A 24,515-nucleotide genomic window follows, 5' to 3' on the forward strand; every position below is an offset into this window, starting at 1 on the left:
TTAGTGTGTTTACCTCCTAATCATTAACAGTCAGGGTTATCTCTTCACTTATTTAACTTTCTTTATTATATGCATTTCAAGGAGTACATAATTATAACACAGTACAGTAATATTACAATTAAATATGCGGGCATGAATAACTGTAGCAAATGAGTACCTAATACAACTTGATCTTTATTATTATTAGATATAATAAATACATTTCAGTTTAATGTATCCCGTGAATGAGGTGTTTTATTTAAAAAAATAATTCTGACTCTTCTCTATGATTTGTTCATGTGCGAGTAGAGCATTGGCTGTTAGCTAATCAGCGGTACAAACATATAATAAACAGAAAATAAATTTAACAAAGATGTAAAAGCATCATTGGCTTCTGGGCTCAATAAAATAAAAAATATAAAAGAAAATTTACATGAGATTTGTGTGTGATGGGCCTAAATGTGCTACATTAGGTTCAATTTAGATGGGAAAAATTAATTTCTAATAGGCTTAAGAATATGGGAATTTGTCTCTCAGGCTATAACTGTGGATATGTTAAAATAGCATAATTAAAACAAACCAACAAGTTAAAAAACAAAACAAAAAATAACTGCGTCACAGACACAGCAGGACACTCATTGTGGAGATGATGATGAACCTGATCTAGTAAAGCAAAATCCCAGTTTAAGTGGAAATCAGTCTAAAACCTCTATTGGTTTTCCTTCGTACTAGAACTTTTGTCTCAGTTTTACTTTTTCTTGGAATATTACTTTCAAAATTAACATATATTTTTAGAACGGCCCCACGGGAGTCCCTGGTTTGAAAAAAAAAAAAAGGTCGTGGATCCAGTGCGTCAGCCTGTGACTTCACTGGGCTGGAAGGAGCAGAGATGCTCTGCAGGAAGCTCCCAGTCATGACTGTGTGAGCGGTGAGACGAGAGCGAAGCGCGGAGCGTGCCTGCAACACCTCCTCTCCTCTGGCTGCAAACTTCAGACAACAACCTCTTTATGATGTGTGAATGGAAAAGCGCGCTGGAGTTTGATTTGATGGCTTTTCGATATCAGAAAGTGGAATGGATTTCGCTGAGAAGAACAGACAGTTTGACTGGATCCTGTGAGGATGAAATTAAGTTTTTAAAGGATTTATAGAAAGGGGCTCTTGGTGGGTACAGTTCGTGCTGTGGCCCTGCAGATAATTTTCACTGTGTAATGCATGTTTCTGAAAGCTGGGTGTAATTTTCTTAAAACTCCAAAGAGCGACAGCTTCCTCTTGTCATGAAAAACCTCACCATGGATAACATGACTGTGGAGAATGACACGTCGGTGCACGACAACCAGACCCTTGGAGAGTGGACTGACTATTCATTTGAATACAAGGTGGCCAGCGTGTTTTTGGTGTCCCTAATATGTGGGGTTGGGATCGTGGGGAATGTGATGGTCATACTGGTAGTCTTGACCACCAAACACATGCGGACTCCCACTAACTGTTACCTTGTGAGCCTGGCGGTGGCTGACCTGATGGTCCTTACGGCCGCCGGGCTGCCCAACATCACCGACGCCCTGCACGGGCAGTGGGTGTACGGCTACGCGGGCTGCTTGGGCATCACTTATTTCCAGTACCTGGGGATAAACGCGTCCTCCTGCTCCATAACCGCCTTCACAGTGGAGCGCTACATCGCCATCTGCCACCCCATTAAAGCGCAATTCTTGTGCACTCTATCCAGGGCTAAGAAAATCATCATGCTGGTGTGGGCGCTCACCTCTGTTTACTGCATCATGTGGCTCTTTCTGTCAGACACTAAAAAGTTGATCTACGACAACGTGGTGCTGCTCACCTGCGCCTACAAGGTGTCCAGGAGTCACTACCTGCCCATCTACTTCACGGATTTCACGGTGTTCTACGTGCTCCCTCTCATGCTGGCCACGGTTCTCTACGGACTGATCGCCAGGATACTTTTCATCAATCCGCTGCCTTCGGATCCCAAGGACAGCACCAAGAAGTGGAAGAAGGAGACGACTCAGGGAGGGAGGATGATTAGCACCAGCTCCTCCAGCAGCACCACGGCTGCCTCCCGCAGACAGGTAGCTCATTATCATCACCATCATCCCTGTAGCACTTTTCTGCGTGAGTTGGGTTGCGGAGGGGCTGTATTTCTATCCAATTAAAAACAAGTTAAGTGTTTCATTTCCTGCAGATTTATTCTGCTTCTCTGCTTTTCTTCTTCTTCTTCTTTTTAATCCAGATACATATTCTGACAATGAAATGTAGCCCTGCGTTCAGTTGTGCTAGTCTAAGTTTAGGGTGACACAGAAAAAACCCAAAACAAACCGGTCTGTTTGGGATTTGGGAAGATTTTGTACCGCATGAAACAGAATGAGAACACCCAAACTGGGTTCCTTGGCTTATAAGCGTTTCTTTAAAAAGAAAGAACGCCTTTTTAAAAAGCCGTTTCTTTAGTGAAAGATGAAAAAACTATAACCACAATATAACTGCAGCTGTGAGATCAAATGGATCTCACAGCTTCGTGGATTACAGACATTTGAGAGAATTAGAATATGTCTTCTCATCCTTATCTCCGCGTGAGGGGGTAAGAATTTAAAAACTTCAGCAAAAAACAAAATCTCAAAAATCCTCAACTGCAATTCCATCAATGCTGCACCCATATCAGAGGCGGGGCTACATTCTTAATGGTTGTATTTCAGGCCGACATTGCAGGCACACACGTGTCTGCAGTCACGGTGCATGAGTAGTTGGTGGATTGTTTCGTTTCAGACACGTCTGCAAGAAGACCTCACATTCTCCTGACGAATATTCACTCGGACCCAAGCAGACCATGCAAATGTCGCAACGCTACTGTACCTCTTGCACAAGAGAAAGGGCCTAGTCGTAGAAAGGGGATTTATGGAGGGGTTTAGGACAAATTCATATACCTAAATGCAGCTTCTGATAATATTATTTTATTTCTGGAAATTTTCCATTAAGCTTCAGTCCCTAAAGTACTGGTAGCACTCTGTAGCTGAGCCTGGTGGAGTGTAAAACCAGCTCGAATTCATTTCCCCCCTTTCTTTCCTTCTTTATTTGTGAAACAGAGGAGATTCTATAGTTTAGGACTTAAGAAGAAGCAGCAATTTTGAGATAGTCCATCCTAAATATAGGCCAAAAAATGAATTATCTTATCTTATCTATGTCTTTTGTTAAAAATACTACTACATGCAGTACAGCTAAACAGTGTAAAACAATTTCACCATCCGTCTTCTGTTTTGTTTTTTCTTTTTAACATTTTTAAAACAGTTTTATGAATAAAACTGAATCCTCTAAAGGTAAAGACACCATGCCAGACACCTAGGTAGGCTGCAGGGAGAGATGTTTGTTTATCAGATCAGGGGAAGAAGCCTTCCTGGAATGACAAGGGGGTGTGGTAACCCTGAGGGAGCTCCATGCTCTGCTGGGTAGTCAGATCAGTTAACCCTAACTCAAATAGACTTTTAGGCATTTTCTCCATCAGAGGGGTTTTTATTCTAACACATTCCTGCCAAAGCACAGCCACATTCGCTTGTTATCGTCAGCGTTCACAACTCAACACAGACACAACCAACAACCCCTCCCTTTTACCACGTACCTTACCGAGTTACCCAAATGTCAACAGCAGCTAAGATTAGGCACTCCACTCGCTGATGGCACTTGCTCTGCCCCTATCCAAGTCAATTAGACTCACCTCACTGCAGCTGAGACGACACGTCATGAATATGGATACGGTTTGATTACATGCACGTTTAAACATCAAGATTTTTACCCGGCAACTAAATTAATAAATCCAAGCTTTGTTAAGTTGTGATTAACGCTTTGATCCAGTTACTTAATAAATTATATAAACATCAAATAGGTGTTCAAATAGGTCACTAATGTTGACGAAAGACTTTCAAGCTGGAAAGATTTTTATCTCATCAAATCTTTTCAATTTTTTAACCGGATAGTTTGGTATGAGGCACTGATGTGTAGCATCAATATTGCCTTGATTAAGTGATGCACCAACTGAGCAACAAGCTGATCAGCAGTAGATACTTTTCCCTTTTCCCCATGTTAAAACCATGGTAAAAACTATCCAGTCCCTGAGGGTTGTATTATGGAGCCAGATAAATGAGTTGAGCCTAAAGTCTTCAGCCTAAAGTTTTCAGTGTCATTAAGGTTGCTTATGTAGAGTTTTGTATAAATCAGCTGTAAAAAGGACCCATTTTCACTATTGTTTTTTCTAATGACATTATCCATGAGTGACATAGGAAAACACTGTACATGGAAACCTATTAAAGCTTGCTTCACAGTTCACCCATCTGGTGTGTGCTGCTAATTCGGCTGATTTTTGTACAATGTGAGTGACTCCACCCTAAAACACTTTCCAGATAAATAATTGACAAAACCCCACAGCAGCAGTAAAAAGGTCAATCCACACCTCGGTGTGTTTGTAGCCATGTTATTTGGAGCAATGTTCAAACAGACCTGCTGGCATTTTCACAGCTTTTAAGATCAACAAAGTTCTCAACTCAAATTATACCCCTAGTATACAAGTGCAATCATTAATCAATGAAAAGTCTTTCTGACGACTGAGACGAGGCTAAAAATCTTTGATGTCTGTCACGTGTGCACAAACTCATCTCACAACTCTTGCTGCTAAGAAACGATGGAAAATAAACCACGAAAGAAGAGAAAGACAAAAGTAAAGAGGAAATAAACTTTAAGTTCCCTTTTAATGGAAGGCACAGATAAACTCTTAGCATATAATTAAGCAGCCCAGAGATTTTTTCAGGGTAGTGGGGTGGTTAGCACCATTACCTCACAGCAAAAAAAACCCCATCCTGGGTTTGAGTCCAGGCTAGGCCCATTTTGTGTGGATTTATCACGTTCTGTCCATGCTTGCGTGGATTATCTCAGAGTGCTCTGGCTTCCTCGTACAGTTTAAAGACATGTAGGTTAGATTATTTGGTCATAAGTGTACATGGTTGTGTACCTTCCCTCCCACCCTATGGCAGCTGGGATAGGCTCCAGCCTGACCACAAACCTGAATCGGATAAGCAGAAGCAAATGAATGGATTGGTCTTTCTTCTCATAGATACGTCTCTAAATGCAGCAAATGAAGACAGACTCAAAATGTAAAAAAAAGCATAAAAAAACACAGTGGGAACAGTTATAGCAATTTATACTGTTTAATTCGTCAGGTTTAAATGTGAAATAAATCTTGACGGGGATTTTTAAAGGAGCCTGTAACAAGAAGAGAGGTTCAAACTTTAAGTTTTTCAGTTTAACCCAGTTCAATTGAATTTATATAGCAACAGATCACAACAACAGTCAACTCAAAGTCTTTTAGACCTTACAATTATAGTGAGAAAATCCCAATAAACAAATGATCCCCTATGGGTAAGTGCTTGGCAACAGTGGGAAGGAAAAACTCTCTTTTAACAGGACGACACCTCTGGCAGAACCAGGCTCAGGGACGTGCAGTCATTTGCTGTGGAGAGCCAGAGATTAATGATTAAATGCAGAGTGGTGTGTAAACAGACAGAGAGTGAAAAGAGGTGAACGAAGAAGAGTTTTTGGCTTGAAGCAGGTGATTTTCTGGTACTATAGCACACCATATTATAAGTTAGACCATTTTTGGCAACCTTTTCATGAAAATGTCCAAAGGTTGTGACAGTGTCTTGGTTTGCTGGTTCCACATTATCAAAGTTGAGCATAAAGGTCAAAAGACAAAGGCAGAGTTCTGTATTTGATAGGGACTCAGAATTTCCAATCACCAAACTGGAAAAGTCAAAGAAAACACCTACTTGATAACTCGGACCCACTATGTTCAAAGAAAACTCTTATTACTGTCCACAGTAATTCATGTTTGACAGTATGGCTCAGCGCTGGCACTTTCCTGCCTTTGCATTTGCATGCGTGAAAAGCTTGAGGCTGAGAGGTGCAGCATGACCCCTAAGAATACAGATCAGAGCAGGCATCAATGGCATGACATTGATGAAGTCAGACACAGCATAAAAATGAGGAGTTGAGCTTGAGGTGGGTCACATTGTATATGAGATTTGCAAGTTGGAAACACAGAAGCCTATCAGCTGAACCACCAGCTGTTTGCTTAGCTGTTATCAGCTGATATTGATACTGATATAAATAAATGGCCTTGACAAATTTACATTTTTTTAAAAACAAGGTATTTTGAAATTTAGTTTGGGACAGCTTTCCTCTTCTGAGCTCAATATTGTGGTGTTTAAATATTGTAGTAATGCTCCTCCAAGTGGGAGCAGAGGAATGATGACCCCATATATGCTGGAGTTTTAAATCTTTGAAACCTGGTCAGAAGTTTTGTCATGAGTTTTTAAATCATAGCGTGCTGTTTTTAAGGACATTTTTTGTGCCATCAAAGCACATTTTAAGCTTTTTGTTTGCCATTTCAGGCTGGACCCATTGTAAAGAGATTAAATAACCAACACTGGCTGGGTGGAGGTGGCTTAAAGGCGGGAGAACAAAGGTTCATAAGGTCAGGAGGTAAACTGCTGGTCCCCGCCTCAGGATTTGATTTTACCTTTTTTTTTTCTTTAGAATTTTACATTTTGCCTATTCAATCTGACAACGGCACCAATTTTCAAATTATTCCAGTGCCTTCACATGAACCTTGAAATTAAAAAAAAAAAAAAAAACTTAGATTTTCTGGTCAGTTGGTGACACCTGTGCTCACTAGTAAGAACTTGTTGTTGTTGTTGTTGAGGTATTTTTAACACATTGTGCTGTGCTCTGACATCTGAAACAAATGGGCTGTTTCACAGGAAAAGCCACTTCACCAACTGAATGTTTCCAATGAGAAGCAGAAGTGTTTGATGTTCTGTAGCTGTATAATAGGGATGTTGATAGGCTGACCACACTGAGAACAAATTTGTAGATGAACTACAGAGTTGCATACATTAAATAAATTGAATCTCACAAGAAATCACAGTCAAAACTATGCAGAGTGTTAGTTACAGACAAAAACTAATATTAGCAAAAAAAGTCAGGGGTGAAATTTCATACACCACATAAAGATGTTTTTACATTTAACTGTGGGGAAGGCGCAGCTGCACGTAAAGACAATGTCGATGCATGTTAAGGTGTTGGTCTTGTGCATGCTGGCTCATAGCTTACTGGGTAAAAAGCAGAGTTTAAATTGCTGTTGAACAGCCCTGTGCAGTAGTGCAATGTGTTGGGCTTCATTTACACCTGATGAGCATTAAAAATGAAATTAAACAAATCTGATTTCATTTTGTAACTTTTTATTTTGCTGTCTGAAACAGGTCTGTCTTGTAGATGAGTCATTGAATCTCAGTGGGATTACCTGCAAAACTAAAGGTTAAATTTAAAAAGAAGCTTCTCTAACACATGACTGATTTTTTTCCCAGGTGACAAAGATGCTCGCTGTGGTGGTGATCCTGTTCGCCTTACTTTGGATGCCCTACCGTACCTTGGTGGTGGTCAACTCTTTCCTGGACAAGCCTTACCTGGACACCTGGTTCCTGCTCTTCTGCCGTCTCTGCATCTACCTAAACAGCGCCATCAACCCCATCATCTACAACGCCATGTCTCAGAAGTTTCGTGCCGCTTTTAAGAAATTGTGTCACTGTGGCCCTCAGCGCATGGAGAAGCCCGCTTCCTACAGCGTGGCCCTCACCTACAGTGTCATCAAGGAAACGTCCAACGGGGAAAGTCCTGACCACTTCACCACAGTTATGGATGAGCTCCATACGCCGTCTGCTCAGTACCTACCTGCCAGCGTCCTGCCAAATGCCAAAAAGATGGCGTATGAAGAGCCTTCTCCGTCGAGCAGGGATGTCAAGGCCTGACTAGAACCAACCTTTCTACCTGAAGATGGTTTCAGAGATTCTGACATGTATTGAGTATACAGGTTCCAGCTTTATTTCTCAAGATTTTTTCCTCTTTTAAATGTTTGTTTTATTTGACAACAAAATTTGCCAGAAGACAAATAGGATGCAATGGGATGAGCTGCCCCGTGCTGTAGGCTTTCTTGCATTTTTGTGTGAAATGCAAGAAGAAAAGGTGACCTGAGACACAGCAGTTTCTGCAGAGAAAATATCAAAAAATAGGAAGTCTTAATTATTAATGCAGGAAGTGATCCTCCTCAGCCCTATGATGTAACACAAAAGCACCTTTTCTATTAACTTTACCATAAGCTTTACAGTATAAACTTGCATGGCACCAATTTGTTATAAGTTACTGTATAGCTGTATGACAGATTTGTCTGAAGTAGGGTGCCTTCTCATCTCATCTTTTTCTCACTAAACAAAACCAGACTGTTAAATAAGACATTAAAGTAGTAGTAACAGTCAAAAGGAAATTTCATTAGTGGATATCATAGGTCTTTGTGATAATAGCCTTGCCATTAGGGACCTTTACGGCAAGTTTAAAATGATTTAGCTGTCTAGCTTAACTCTTTGTTTGTTCCCATTAGTCTGATAGTGCCACTCTCAGCCACAGCAGGCAGCTGTTTTCAACAAACAACTCTTGCTCTCTCGCTCCATACTACCCGCTCAGTATGAAACAGCAGACAGACAGATTTAGCAAATGCTGCTGTGGAAGTTGAGCAGATCAGATATTCCCCCAGGAGTCCCCATTTGGTCAAATATTTCATATTTAAACTCAATTTGCCAGCTGATCAGAAACATTTTCTCTGCAAGTGAACAAAAAAAGGAGAAACTCCAGAGTGTGCCTGAAACACTGCTTAATCCCTAGTCCATTCCCTCATTATCAAACAGTACTTAAATAGTCAGCTTCAGACAGAAGTATATACCTAAAATGGACGTTCACTCATTTTCATTTCATTTTCTTAACCGCTTGTTCAACTCGGGTTTGCAGGCAGCTGGCGCCTATCCCAGCTATCATAGGGTGAAAGGCAGGGTGCACCCTGGGCAGGTCGCCAGTCTTTTGCAAAGCAATCACATGGAGACAGACCACCATCCACACTCACATTCACAGCTAAGAGCAAATTAGAATCACCTGTTAGCACAACACACGTCCTTGAGGGAAGCAGGAGCACCCACAGTGACTCCACACAGACACAGCAACAACATACAATGGATTCAAACCTAGGACCTGGCTGTGTGGTGAAACATTGTTTATGTACAATTGTTCTTCATATATATGGCCAATGTGACTGTTGAGCGATCACTTTCTATTTGCTTGACTCTGCCCAGCTCCTTCTACCTGTTCTGGGAATGGAGCTCTTTGTTTCCTTTGCCCTGAAGTGGTTATTTGCAGTTAGATGATTACTTTTTTCACCGGAAGAAGGTCATTGATTATAGTTTGATATCCAGAAATTGCATACCACATTGCACACGGACAACTAATCGTAGTAGTATTCTGTTACATCGACAGTTCGGTTGATGACTTTCTGTTAGTCAAATGGCATTTTGATATAATTTCATTCTCTTGGCTAGTATGTGTTAGCATGGAGCAGGTGCCCATGTCATATTATTCCTTTTGTTAATCTTAGTCACAGGACACGGCAATATTCATGAGTAGACAAGGAGGATGTGAACCCTCTACCATGACATGCAATCACACGGGACTAAAGTTGAAATAGCAACACACTGGTGAAAAACTAAAAGAAAAATAAAGATAAATTATTTCAATGGGGTGGATAACTAGATGCTACCACAGGTGATCAAGAGTTTACAGTGAACCTATAAATGTGGTTCATTTAGACATGTCCCAGCAGATTCCTGGGTTCAAGTTTTCATTTTATTTATCATCACGCATTTTACATGTAAAGTTTATCTGTAATGTAACATTTTACTTTATTTTATGTTTACATTTTTGAGTGTTCTGTACAATATTAGACTTTTGTTTTGTTTCTGTGCTTGGACCGCATACAATGTATCACCTGTACATCAAAGCCTCTCATTTCCCAGTCAATGGAATGTTCTGTCATGATAAATATTTATATTGTTTGCATTACCCAGCCCCATAGGATATCGTTTTACCAGCCCTACCATACACAAAAGCAAATACAAAACTGTTTTTCCTTTGCTAATGTACCACTAGAAGCCCTGTATTTCACATAAATCTAATGCACATGACATTTTAGCCTTGCTACAGCACTACAGGGAAAACACAGATGTGGAATTATGTGACCTTTTAAAAATAGGACCAAATATGAAAACAACTTTAACTTGCTTTCTCACTTTAAAATCCTCTGATGTCTAACGATTTCTCTGTGGATTTCAAACTAAACAGTGACAAACACTAAAGTCTTCTGTTGGCTACTGTGACTATGACTGCTGTGGAATCAGAGCCCGTGGGGGGTGAGTGGCCGGTGTATCATAATGAGAAAAGAGGAATGTGTAGCTCTGATGTGCAGAAAGAGAGGCTGTTTGTTAAAGGGTCTGGTAACAGTCGTGACAGTAATTCATTGAAACTGCAGATTGCAGCACTTTTGTGGGATTTATCCGCTCAGCAAAACCCAACAGAGCAATGATGGAAGGTGTAAATAGATCGCAACGACATGCCATACTTGAGCTGGCGCAATCCACACTGTGTATATAGCTCACACCCCGCTATTAAAGGATGAATTTTCTAGTGTTTCTTTGAGCTACGTGTACAGTGTGTGTAAACTGAAGACGGCTCAAGGGATAAATAAGTAAGGAGCTCAGTGAGAAGGGCCTTTTTTGTGCTAATCTGAAGGCTTTTTTCTGTCAATATTGTGAAGTTGCTTGAAATTGATTGTGCAGTGCAATGTGAAATTCAATTGGTATTGTGTTTTCAAACGTGTGCCAGCAAAATGGAATTTGTATTTTTATTTTTTTTGAAATAATAGCTCATTTTGATCTATTGTTCCAACAGTGTGTTTGCTATCATTTCACAACAGCGGGTGGGGGCTGAACTCCAAAGTGGAAGAACAACACCGTGGTTTGTAGTAGTCGTAGCGTAAAGTACCTCTTATTCGTACAAGTTTCAATTTCTTCCTTTGTTCTCGGTTGAAACATATTTCATTTCTTTGACGAACAGCTGCAATGGAGATTTTGTGTTCTGCACAGTGCACTGTCTGCAGCATGAACTCAGGCTTTTGTGAAGTGCTACCTGATGAGTTTCCATCTGATGCAGTGTGGGGGTTTTTTGTGCACTTTTCTTTCTGCAGGTGGCTTTTCTCTGCTTTAGCTGTTTGATGGCTTGTTTTGTATTTTGTAACCTTCTTTGTCAATAATAAACACAGAGGATAATTACACCACACTGGAGATGGTGCATTATTGCTACGTCGATATACGCTCTTTTGTTCCCGATTCTCTACAACTCCACCACTTCTGATCTATTACCAGCAGCCATTGAAGAAACTGCCTCATCCAAGACGCCCTTATGAATCAGGCACAGATAGCTCTGCGAGCTGCGATCACACCGAGGACATCAATCACAGGTGTTGATTGCTTCGTTCTGAAACCACTCAGCATGCAGTGGCCTCGTCTCCTCTCACTGAAAACTATCAGAGCCCAAATGTGCTCAAAACAAATAATGTGACACCCGTGTGAAATTTATGTTTACTGTGGGTAATGTCACTAAATATCTGATCCGTCCTTCAATTTTGTTAAGTGATAATGCCACCACTGGAGTGAGTATCGCAGTAATTTCCCATGCACTGTGATGGAGCTGGAAAGAGCTTAATGTGCCAGGAGAGAATGTCCCTGGAACACGGAGGCACTATTTGCCGACTGCATTTCATCAGCTGCACACACTCTAGCTGTAATCTGACTGCCACACAATTGTTTTCACAAATGCATGTGAAGACACAGATTTTATTTTAATCCCCCTATTGTTTGTTGCTCTGGGTCTAATTTGTAAACTTATTTGGAAAGCTTTCCGCTTGTGATGAAATGTGAATAATGAAAAACGGGTCTTTTCAGCAACTCCCTTATTCAGAAAGCTCTGCATATTTGAGTTGGCAGGTTTTTATACTGGATGCCATTCTTGAAGCAACCGCAAAGGGATTTGCGTCTCCTCAAAATAGTGATCTTTCACATCTTAAGTGAATGTGAAAAATGCTAAACCATGGAGCTACTAAAAGTAAGAATAATGTTATCCATCAAATTCATCTGTAGCTTTCATTATTGTACCTTTTTTGATTAATAAAATTACATTCAGGTGGGAGGAGACAGTGTTGTAACAGCACAAGCAGGAGGATGACAACTGATGCGTGAATTTTGCGATGTCTACCAGCTCATCCCTGCTTGTTATTTTATCACTGCTCTAGCTGGCTGTTCTTGTCAGGCTAAAATGACCCTCTGGCCACTGGTAAATGTCCCAGTGCTCCAGATGGGCAGTCTGCCACAGAATGTTTTAAACTATGGACTCAGGCTCATGTTCTTCAGTATGCAGATCTATTCCTTTTTAGCCTGACTTGTCTGCTTTTCTTTTTTTTATTGTTACCTGCAACGTGTTCTAACTAGAAACTGCAACTAAATATTTTTGGAAACAGGAGTAAACAGAATCAAACAAAGTGTGTCTCAAAGCTATAACTCTTTCCTTTCTTTAGTTTCTTTTAATGCTGAAAAAAACCAAGCAAACTAAAATGCATCACTGCAAACCATGTAAGAAGTTCACACTGCTTAGTGCTCAGATGTTCTGAGGGCAGTAAATAAGGAGAAGGAAAGTCTTGTGTTTCTGAATATTGCATATATCTGTGATTGACCTCTGCTCCTTTCCAGGCCATCTGCTACTTCAGCTAGTATACAGGCTCACAGTTGTGAAAAATTAAGTATGTATGTGCAACAATTATTTTCCCCTATCACACTCTGTCCAAAAGAAAAAAATGCATATGACTTTAGCAATGTAAGCATTGTGGCCTTACAGTGATAGTGCCACTGTTCCAGACTGCATAGTGCTGATATTTCTCCAAGGGTGGATTGCCTTAAAATTTTGCGCATGAATCTCAGAGGATAAATCGAGATAGCTTTGATGATCACTGGTCTTTTTTATCTTGTGCCGCCCTGAGGTTCAAATATGTGGCTCTTCTTGAAATGTCCTGACAGCTATTGAATGAATTTCCATAAACTTTCCAACAGACATTCATGCCTACTTAGGATAAATTATTAGCACTTCAGCTCAGAATTATAGCTTGTTCAATAATTCAGCTCGTGATCTACTCCAGTGAGTGAGCATGGCAAATAATTGCCAAACATTAGCATGTTAAAGATGAGAACATGAACAGCTGCCTGTACCTAAGTACGGCTTCATAGCACAGCCTTTAATCTTTATTCATGCTTCCTTTTTTTTATGCTTGACATTTGTAGAACTTGTTCTTGCGCAATCAAAAACACGGTGATGGGAAAGCAGAATGTTTCACAAAATTTCAGTGAGTTCGTCATCTGTCAGGTTCAGATTTGAGGGTCGGGAGCACTATAAGAGAACTGATCACATATTCACACTGCTCACCCATTCGCCCAGTTTCTTTGAACTGGAATAAAAATGCAAAGCCCACCTTCACTGCCAAGTGATGGTGAAAGGTTCAGCTGTCATTTCTAAAACCATTTCAGCCATTGCTGCAGCTGAAAAGAAGAAACCATTGAACAGCACGTTCAGGGCTCTAACACAGGTCAAGGTGAAACCTGGAAAGTCAAAGAAACATGCAAACAAATAATTCCAAGAATATATGCACATAATCAGTGACCTCCTCAAAGAAGGAGCACATACATAACTACCATGCAAAAAGGATGAAGCACTAAAGAACTTTTTCTTGTCCTTTCTTCTCATTCCCTCATTCGATTTCCAGTTTAGAATAAGCTTTCTGGCATAGAGGATAACCTAGATGTCTGTGAGGTGAGTCCACTGGCAGAACCCCAAGCCAGGCAATGCGATGAGCGTGTGAGGTATTAATTCTGAGTATCTCTGACAGACATTTAATTACCGTGGCTCAAACCTTTTCCATTACAAAACACAGGCCAAAAATTGATGATCAGCCAAGTTTGCAACTCATGCAGGTTGCAGCACCAGCTGCAAAGTGACATATTCTGCTCAGTGAACTCGGTGTGCAGTTTTGAACTGCATTCAATTTTTTCTAATGAGAATACATAAAATCCAGTGCCCCAGTACCCAGATGCTGCTGTCTTTGAGTCCTTTCCACCTCATTTACATCACAATAATAGTCATTATGTTACAAGAAGGTCAGGATAATATTTCCATATTCATGGTGTTCAAATGTGAATGAATCTTACGGTGATTCAAATATCAACTGACATTAATTGGTGCTACCTTTTATACAATTAGTCCCTAAGCATATTTCTCATGTGTGACCACTAAATCAAAGCTTCATTAGAGAAACAGCTGAGTAAACCCCAGCAGTTGATATACTGACTTGCAACTAATTCAAGCTTGCCAAGACACCTGCCTTTGATTATGCTCCTCTTACAGTATTACAGTATACTGAATGGGAGGAAAAGCCACAGAGGTACCAGCACACATTTATTCAGTGAAAAGGAGTAATGATAATAAAGATGCACTGGCCTAGGACAGCCACGCTGATTTGACAGAGTTTCAAACTACTGAAAAGTAGACAGGAAGTCGCACTGAAGTAGCCAAGAGGATTAGACGCCTCAGCAGTGGGCATCTACACCAGTGGCATGTTCCTGGCTTATTCCCTGCACAGCTTTCTAGCCCTATTACATATTCAGCGCCGGGTAATTTTCATGTCCATTTTGAATATGAGGAGCAAGAAGGGAAATTATTTTTCAACCCTGAGCAGAATGCCAAGAAAGAAATTTTAATGGGCAAAGAACATTGTTGTGATAATTTAGCTCTTATACAAATTCCAACTACTTCCTCAAAAAGTAAATTATAGCTCATAATCATTCTCCAGAGCTCATTTACAACTTTATTATATCAACGGTTGGCTTTAATATGGCAAAAACTAGAAAAAATTAACTAAGTTGAACTAAGGTTTACACTTATACATGTTCATGTGTAGACAGAAAGTACCACCATGAATGACCAAAAGAAAGACATAAAAAATTGTCAACACAATTCAGCTTTCAATGGATCTGTGATTTATGTTATTTTATATCTCTACATAGACTCCTTTAAAAACCATATTTATTTTTGCTGCTGTTTTTATGCTATTGAAGATTTCAGCTCACTGAATTGATAGACCCAACACTTCACTCAGTCTGTGATAAAAATGAGTGATGTTTGTTTTGGAGCTATATGCTGTACTTGTTCAATATATCAACCATCTACTCCCTTTTGGCATTTTATTGCCTTTATCACTGGATTTTGCATATGTGAGACAATACCTTTGCGTGGGTTCCCTCCGGGTACTCCGGCTTCCTCCCACCGTCCAAAGACATGCAGCTTGTGGGGATAGGTTAATTGGATAATCCAAATTGCCACTAGGTGTGAATGTGCGAGTGAATGTGAGTGTGAATGGTTGTCTGTCCCTGTGTGTTGGCCCTGTGAGACACTGGCGACCTGTCCAGGGTGTACCCCGCCTTTCGCCCTATGACAGCTGGGATAGGCTTATGCATCAACAATTATGCAAGCACAAGTGTATTATAATATACAGCTTAAATGGGAAAAACAGCTACTGAAATCTAATTTTTTAGATTCATTCGTGATTGAAATGAATGGTTTTTTTTTTTTCATTTTCATCTTGATAATAATTTAAAAATAACCATCCAAATATGTGTCCCGAGGCACTTCAAAAACATTTACCTCTAGAAAGATGTTGCTTTGACTAAAATGTATATGCTACCGCTAAGTAGCTAGCAACAGTAGCTAGCCAAGACAAGCTATACCTTATGCAATCCTGATCAAATTGTCAATAAAAGTATTAATATAATAGAATAAAAGCGGAATTACAAATTCACTAATTTGTGTGTATCAACATTTTGAGATATGTGCACATTAATATTTTTTCTTACCTTAATTTACTTTTCATTTTCAGAGTGCAAATGATTAGCCAAACTACTGTGGTGGCATTGTGGAAAAAATAGGGATTCATCACGTCACAGCCAGGAAGTAATTCCAAAAAAGATAAAAATTCTAATTCATGTTACTGAATACGTACAAAGATGTTAAAGTGAACAAAAAAGAGAACTATACTACAACTCAAACAGCACACAGCAGTAAGATGGTCAAAGAGGTTGGAACTATGGCTATTCTTTCCAATCCAGTGACTTTACAAGTGGCACTCATTATGTATCTGCTAATTGACTTTAAGAAACAAACTCTAATTGGACCGTACACTGACTTTGTCTGACATCACGCATTTTCCTCCTATTGATTCTGATGATCCTCTTGGAAATTACTAAAGGCTAAAAAAGTCAAAGAGCTTGTCTGTTGCCAAGGCCATATCTATGATATTGCTGATAAAAAAAAACCCATCAGATTGCCTCTTGTCTTTCTGGTGCAATTACTTAGTTTTGGATGAACCCATTAGTTTCTCTAAAGGCTTTTAAAAACAGACATTCCTTCTTGGAGTATTTATTAATGTCACCTGTCTTTACCCCGTCTTTAAATGACCAAGTACATTCTAAAAATTATGTTAATAATTTCTCTGATGGGAGTCTATTTCTGACCCTTGCCCTTGTGGACATACTGCAGACCAGGGGTCTCAAACTCGCTGCCTGGGGACCATTTGCGGCACACGTCACCCCTACTTGCCGCCTGCATATTGACATGAAGGAATGCATATTAAAAAAATTATTATTCAAAAATGATTTAATATGAAGTCAATATGAGCCAGGCATAGCCCTTTAAGTGTATCATGGGCGGTGTGTTTGAGGGAGAACGTGCGATGTGTGTTTGAGTGCGAAGGAGGGAGAAAAAGGAGAGTCGAAAAGTACAAGTTTCTACCGAAGACAAACGGAAGATGAAAGCATTTAAATATAATAATAACCACTACAGCCAGTGCAGAGTGCCTGACAAGCCCAGTTGTAAGTAAGCTGTTAAACCTCCACTGTACACTGTGTTCATACCTCTGAGACAATAAAGTTGGAGCAGTCTTTCAACGCCTCTCTCTGTCTCTCGCTAGCAAAGTTGAGCCAGACAGTAAAGCTACCGGCCACGAGCCCGACACTAAACCCGACGTATTAACCAGAGGTCTCTTTACCACGGTTCAGAGCGGCGGACCTGGCTGAGGTAACAAGAGAGTATAAACTGTGTTAGTTCAGAGTTATTTGTAAAGAAAACAATTTTCACTAGGAGTCAAAAACTAATGTGTACACTTATGTCTGCATTTTTAGTTTTGTTAAATATGAACAAAATGATAGCAGAAGTGATGCCATGTGTAGGGGTGGTCCTGACCTGTTTGGTGCCCTGGCTTACCTGTATCTTTTGCTTGTTTCTCCTCTTATTTTCTCTTTTTTTTTTCTAAACTGAGGACCTGATGGCGTTGACCTTTTCTTGTCCATCTTCCATCAGTAATTTTGCACTCCAATATCAACACCCAACCCCACAACATTAACTAATAGACTAATGGACCTACACCTTGTATATGTTTTTTTTTTCTCCTTGGATTTCACACAACCCAGGAAAAATAATTGACTAAGACTTCAGCACAGCAGCAGCAACAAGCAGGTCACACCGAGGGCCCTCGCGCTCACTTTCTGCGTATATGTGTGTGAAAGAATTTAGAAAACACATTGGTGCCTGTATCATAATGTCTTCAGTTTTTGTGTTCATTATAGGGCTGTCAACGTTTATGCGTTAACACCGTCATCATGATTACCGCGATTAAAATTTTTAACCCAATCAACCCATTTGGAGCGCAGAATGGACAAACTTTGGACAAACGGCCTGAAATGTGTTGACAGAGACATTTCAGGGACTTTGAGTCATTCTGCTCCAGTTGGATTCATTACGTTAACATTTTTAATCGCGTTAATCGTGATGATGGCATTAACGTTGACAGCCTTAGTTTATTGGTTTGTTTTTATTTTGTTTTATTTTGCGAGCTGGTTATTAGATGCTGCTCCAGCCAGCCAGAGAATTCCCCGCCAGCCCGCCCCTCTCCTCACTGTGTGGCAAGCAGCAGGCGCAAACGGAGGGCACCTTTACTCCCCGCAAATGGGCAATAGAAAACTGATCCATGCCCATCCAATCCCCAAAATGTGCTGGCATGATGTCGGAGCAGCATGGGTACAAGCAACCTTTTTTTTTGCCGATGCCATGATGGCGCCCCCACCACGATGACGCCCCGGGCAACTGCCCATGTCGCCCATATCAAAAACCGCTACTGGCCACATGTCTGGCCAGAAAGACAACACCAATTTGTTTATTTATTTTTCAATGAAAAGCTTCAGTTAAGAGTGAAGAAAAAAATTGTGCTTGCTTTTGCAGTTTTGTCTTATTATACAATATTTAAAATAAAGAAAAACACTACATTTTTGGAAATATGTCTGGATGTGTTCTTGTTTTTTTTCTACTTGAACACTTGAGTGGCCATCCAATGAGATGAAAGTGCCAGCAGCTCCTCTGAGTTTGAGACCCTTACTGTAGACCGTCCTCTGCACCACAGTTAGGGCTGGGTATCGTCACTGACTGCTAAAATCGATTCTATTCTGATTCAGAAGGTCCCGATTCGATTTGATTAGATTTGAATCAGGGAAATTTTGCCTCAGACAGTCAGAAATATTATAATTCTGGTCATTTATCGGTACATATCCATGTTTTTATATCTATAAAAAGAAAGCTGACACTTGTGAGACTATCAAAGGTGTAAGCATCACAGCAGATGCCTTTGTGTCAAAGTAACAGAGCATAAAACACAGAAAAACATGAAGGAGATTTTCCTGGCCTGGCTTTTTACAGCAGATAACCTTAAAAATATTCTGCAGTAGAACTAAAACTGAAGAAAGCCAAGAATCAACATATAAACATTACCTGATGCTGGTGAAGTGAAGCAGAGCAAAGTTACAGAGGTTTAATCAGAAACACAGCCAAGCATTTTGCAATTTCATATAATTTTAAAAAAGTTTACATTTCTTCAGTATTGGACAGCAGAAATGAGGCTTTCTTGTTGGAAGTCAATGAAATAAAAAAAAAATCAGCGGCTGACAGCGCTGTAAACAACGGTAAACTGGTGGGTAACAAGCAAGCGGATAATGCAGAAAACAGAGATTTTTAGATGGGAAACTGTTCTTGAAGTACACTGAGAGAGACAGCTGTGCATGAAGTGTAATTTTATCATGGTGGAAGCAAAACAGCAAGAGTAAGAGGGAATTCATGACGATGTTTATGTGAAGCGAAATGTGAAGCTTTGTTTGGATTTTCTTTTGTTGCTGGTTCAATCAATTTTGGTTGGAGAGGGATGAAACCAGCAGTTTCAGAATCTAGCGCAAAAAAGACGGAAACACAAAGAGCACAACCGACGCATCAGAATCAGTGAGCTGTTGGGCAAAATAAATGTATATTTAAAAATCGAATCAGGATTTTAATGAATCGATATCACGTTAAACAAGCTAGAATCGATTTTAATCGGAAAATCGATAATCAAAACCCACCCCTAACCATAGTGAGATGCACAACTTCATTAAACAGTGCGACACTTAGTGCCTCGCTCTGAATCTCTCTGAAGGTAATGCTCCTTGATGCAGGGCAAGTCGTTGACCATATGCAAGGAGTTACAACAAGAAGTTATCAAAAAAATTACCCCAAGATAACCAATGTCTATACGGAGATAACATGTAAACTCCACTCCATCTAATGCCTTTTTTTTATTTTGGCCATAATGTATGTTTAAGGTTATGGGTTGGATAATTATACGAAACACTGCTAAGGTTTCAAATTGGTCAGGTTTCAGAATGCTTTGAATTTCATCTTTTTAATGTTGCTTTTCTACTAAAGTTGATTTACCTGTATGGTCATCTGTTCCCAGAGCTGTTTAATCTTTAATCATTTCTTGTTAGCTTCCAGAGTGAGTTTGCTCATTTTGGTTTAGCTTTTACTGTTTGAAAATGTTTGATTTTAGTATTGTCAGTGTTAGTTTTAGTCTTTTTCATTATTAGGATATAATTTGTTTGAGTTGGGGAGGAGATGCAAACACAGCCTTAGGAGGGTTTTTTTCTGCATATCACACACTAGAATAAAGATAGAAACAAGCACAAACCCCCCCAAACAGACAGCATACTTTTAAATTTAGCGGTCCTCATCTTAATACTCTGATATTCAGACACACAGTCTTTTGAGATGGAAAAACACATCCACAGCATGGACAAAAAAATGCAAGAAATTGTTTTATTTTGTTTTAAGACACTTGATGCCGTATGAGGCTAGGAGTTACATCATGTTGATGTGCTGTTGCAGAGTCCTAGAGGGCAACATCAGAGAAAAATACAGCATGGTTTAGTCACCTAACAAAGCCAATGAAAAGCAGGACCACCGGCACAAAACAGCAATAAAGGTAAATGAAATGAACGAACATAACCACTTATAGAGGCTGTATGAGCAAGCAACAAAAATCATAGTGGACTCTCAGTATTCCATCTTTTTTCAGACATGCCATCAGAACAAAGACACAGGGTCCCAAAGTGCAAAACAAATGACCTAAAAATGTTTTTTTGTTTTTGTTTTGTTCCTTCATTGAGCTCCTGAACAGTGTTAAAGATTAGTGGAATAAAGAAATGTACATTTACTTGAACAATAAATCTGCAACACTCACACCTTGACTCATTTTGGAATCCTTAAAAAATCCTTCTTCTTTTCATCTTTCATGTTTTCATCTTTCCATGTATGTTTTCTTTGATTTCTATGGTTTTATTTATAAAACCAGATGTAAAGCAAGGACTGGTGCCAAACAGACTATAACTTTCTCAATATGCTGTTACTAAAAACATTTATGGTATTTTGATGTGAAGCAAGTTTTGACACAATATTTCCTAAGCTGGTGTAAAGTGGAAAGAGATTAGATAAGATTAGATTAAAATATAATACAGCTGTAAATAAAATATATATTTTGCTGTTTTGTGAGAGCTCAGATCCTGTAGAATTTGTTTGTGGCTAAAATGAATCTCAGTGCTCCCTTATCGTCAGTAATGCAGCTTCTGCAAAACTGCTCTGAGGCGTAAGATACAAACCTTGATGGTGCATACAAGCGTCAAGCGAGGCATGAAAAATTTGGACTGAAGAGGGGAAAATAAGACCATGCTGGCTAATGTTTCCATTACCTCAGCCAATCAAAATGTGAAGGGAAAGAGAATGACTGTGGTATGAAAGAAGCCGTGTAATCACAGCAAGGCGCCTCAGGAAATCTCTCAGGAGTGCAGCCTTTATGAAACAAGTCAGTGGACAATAAAAGAAGAGGGAGGATGCTGAAAACAATTTGCGACAGATGAGCTGGTCACCTGTAAGGTAGACTTCGTAGAAGACGACTTTACGCACTGTCGTTCAGCACTTTTACACATATCTGTGAAATTAGCATTGGGATATGGAGTCATTCCTTAAATTTAACAAACCCTTTCTACTTTAATTGCTAATTTCAATATCGTTTCAAATCAGCCCATTTTACCTGTGTTTTAACTGTATTATTCTGTTAGGGCAAACTTTTTTTGCTCAGGTTAAAGAATTTATTGTTGGGTTTTTAACTGATCAGCATGCAAAGATTCAGAGGATTAGGGCGGGATCCCCTGAGCACCTCACATGAGGGCTAGCTAGGGAGGATTCTTGGTTTGCTTTTTTTCCCCTGTGGAATTAGGCTACTTTTGAAGTGACTGTTTTTGTTTGCAAATTGGCTAGTCATACACTCACGGACCACCTTTTTAAGTATACCTGTTCAACTGCCAATCAACCAATCACATGGAAGCAACCCAATGCAATTAAGCATGTAGACATTCTCAAGACAACATCCTGAAGTTCAAAATGAGCATCAAGAATGGGCAAGAAGTGATGTCAGTGACTTTGAACATGGCATGGTTGTTGGTGCCAGATGGCTGGTCTGAGTATTTCAGTAACTGCTGCTATTTACCAGGATTTTCCTTCACAATCAGTTTCCTCTCTAGACTCTAGAGAGAATGATCCAAAAAAGAGAGAAACTATTCAGTTTGTGGGTGACAATGCCTCGCTGAAGCTAGAAGTCAGAGCAAAATGGCTAGACTGGTCTAAGCACACTTTGGGCCCCTTAGTACCAGCTTAGCATTGATTAAATGCTACAGAGAACCAGAGTAATGTTGCTGAACTTGTCCTTCCCTTTATAATCACAGTGTATAACCATATTTTCAATTCATCAAGACCTCCCTAGCCACCTCCTTCAGCTTGTCGGGGGCAACACTAAGACCCAGACCAGCTGAGAGATATAATCTCTCCGGTGTGTCCTAGGTCTGCCCTGGGCCTTCCTATATTTTTAAAAATGTAAATTATTATTTTATAATGACATTCTACCAAGATGACCCTATATCAGCTTATCCACACACACCAACATAGTGCTGCTGCCTGTTTGTGTGCATTGGCTGTTTTGGGGGCCGGCTGTGACCTACCACTGGGCTGTTTCTGGCACACACACAAACCGTGTTAGCCAAACTTGAACAGAAAGCTGCATTTGTTAGACTAAAAGTTACACTTTAACAATAAAAACATACAGGTGTGTGTAGTATTTACAAATCAAAAATACAATTTTTCAAGCATGATCAACTGACAGCGTTTCCTGCCATGTAAAAACATACAATCCAATTGTGTAATAGATGACAGTATTGCAGTATCGATGACTATTCATCCATCCTTCCATCCATTCGCTTCCACTTATCCTTCTCAGGGCTGCGGGGGGCGCTGGAGCCTATCCCAGCTACCCCTATTGATGACTAAAATCTGCCTAATCCACCATCACATCATTAAATTGGAAATGCACTAATATTTCCAGTTTAATGGCATTTATATTGCACATTTCTAGGCTGATTAATCACTGGACAAGCTATACACTATGAGCCACGTTCAATCATTTACGCTTTCATACAGCTCTTTAGCAATTTTCCTTATACACAGACATTATAATCTAGGATTCAAAATGAATAGATGGATACTACGACATTTAAATGAGGCACTGGGGAATGAACCAGCAACTTACTAAATAATGATCACTCCCATCCACTGTCACTCTCCACCTGTGAAACCAGCAACAAGCATACATCACTGCTATCATTACCTCATGGAGCCACTATGATAAGGCCTAAATCTTCTCATGATTATCATAAACCCGCCAAGAGAGAGGAGGAGAAGATAGATGGAGAGCTTGCTAAAGTGATTGCCAATGACCTCCAGTCATTCAAAACGGTGGAAGGACTGGATTAAAGCAATACAGCAAGACTCTCAAAACTTTTCCATCAAAAAAGAATCATGGAAAGAAGGGCATCTGAATGTCTGCAGTTTGCTTAACCACAGACAGTTTGAACATCGAGGGGTAAAAAATCATTTCAGTCAGTGCCTCTATTGTCAAAAGAAAATGTATATTTTGTGCAATGATTTGTATGGCTTTAATATACACTGGACTGTTCCAGACCTTCCTGCACTTCCATGTGCAAACATGGAACATCAGAGCTGGTAAACAGAGAACCCAGATGTGATCTCCACTAAGTCTGAAAAAGCATGAAAGGATGAGTTGGGCTGGAAGTGGGTTGCAAAGCGACTTGCAGGAATTGGTGGTGGGATGTCTCTTTTAGCAAAACGATTTAGCCAACTCCCTGTGCGTGTGTTTGTGTGTTTAAGGATATCTTCAATCTTCAGTGATGCAAAATACTGAAAAGCTCAGAGTGCTAATAAAACAATAGCTGGACAACATACATCAAAATGATGTTTACAGTCAGCATGAAACAGCAGCAAAGATGCTTTGCATTGGTGCCTGTTTTAAAAGGGTTTTCTTTATACAAACAGGGCTAAAGTGTTTCCTCAGCTGGTTCTCAAGATTCTTTCTTGTGTGTGAAAAGTGCCATATGGATGCGTATTGAGCTTAGGGTCATTTAGCTCATGTTTGCTGTGGGGTGAGGGGTTGTACAATTCAAACATCACAGACCTGAATGTAGTGCTTTGTAGTTATTTGCTCAAATTATTGCTAGCACTGTGTGTTGTTAATGGACACAGTGTTTGAAGGAAATCTGCTAGTTTGCAAAGCAAAGAAAGATAATTGCTTTAACGTTTCATAGCAATCATCATATGATAATTCTACAACTACATTTTTAAGTAAAATAGTAGGAAAATCTATTTAATATACATAAGATACTTCAAATATTTGCAGATGAATGAAGTATTTCAATCTCAAGTAATATGAAAGTAATATGAAAGAAGAAAGAAAGGAAAAGAAAAAAATCATTTAAAAAAGCAATGTGACCAGAAAAAAATCTGAGAAACTATTTTGGTAAGTCAATGGGAACAAGGTCAGGTGCGTGTGTACAGCGCAGCACATTCAGTTTCCAGTTCACATTCCCGTCACATTGCTGACGAGGTGAGCAGCATGGGGCCTTGCTGACCTTGGTCCTGCCTTTCTTCTTCTGACAGATGATAGCAACGTTGCTGAGCAACAATGGCTAGCTGTACCTTCCAGC

The 24,515-nt window shown here is 39.8% G+C and overlaps 1 protein-coding gene and 1 long non-coding RNA gene across 3 annotated transcripts; both read left to right on the top strand.

Annotated features, from left to right (window-relative positions):
* Positions 1-919: 919 nt before the first annotated feature.
* trhra (thyrotropin-releasing hormone receptor a) lies at positions 920-11,223 on the top strand. The gene is made up of 2 exons (XM_031740231.2): positions 920-2,060; positions 7,395-11,223. The coding sequence occupies exons 1-2, from the start codon at positions 1,254-1,256 to the stop codon at positions 7,833-7,835; spliced, it is 1,248 nt and encodes a 415-aa protein (XP_031596091.2). The 5' UTR covers positions 920-1,253; the 3' UTR covers positions 7,836-11,223.
* A 5,582-nt stretch (positions 11,224-16,805) lies between these two features.
* On the top strand, positions 16,806-18,314 carry LOC120442490. Of its 2 annotated transcripts, none has more exons than XR_005614721.1 (3): positions 16,806-16,925; positions 17,024-17,130; positions 17,372-18,314. It is a non-coding gene; the product is annotated as an uncharacterized LOC120442490 (long non-coding RNA). The 2 variants fall into 2 exon arrangements; XR_005614720.1 differs by having other exon boundaries at positions 17,946-18,314.
* Positions 18,315-24,515: the final 6,201 nt, after the last annotated feature.

This window comes from Oreochromis aureus, linkage group 11, assembly GCF_013358895.1.
Source record: "Oreochromis aureus strain Israel breed Guangdong linkage group 11, ZZ_aureus, whole genome shotgun sequence".
Classification (NCBI taxonomy): Eukaryota; Metazoa; Chordata; class Actinopteri; order Cichliformes; family Cichlidae; genus Oreochromis; species Oreochromis aureus.

Excerpts from the sequence above, each read along its gene's own strand:
- trhra (XM_031740231.2), top strand. The coding sequence starts at position 1,254 with ATGAAAAACCTCACCATGGATAACATGACTGTGGAGAATGACACGTCG. Across the intron at positions 2,061-7,394 it reads CGGCTGCCTCCCGCAGACAG|GTGACAAAGATGCTCGCTGT; the intron begins GTAGCTCATTAT and ends TTTTTTTCCCAG.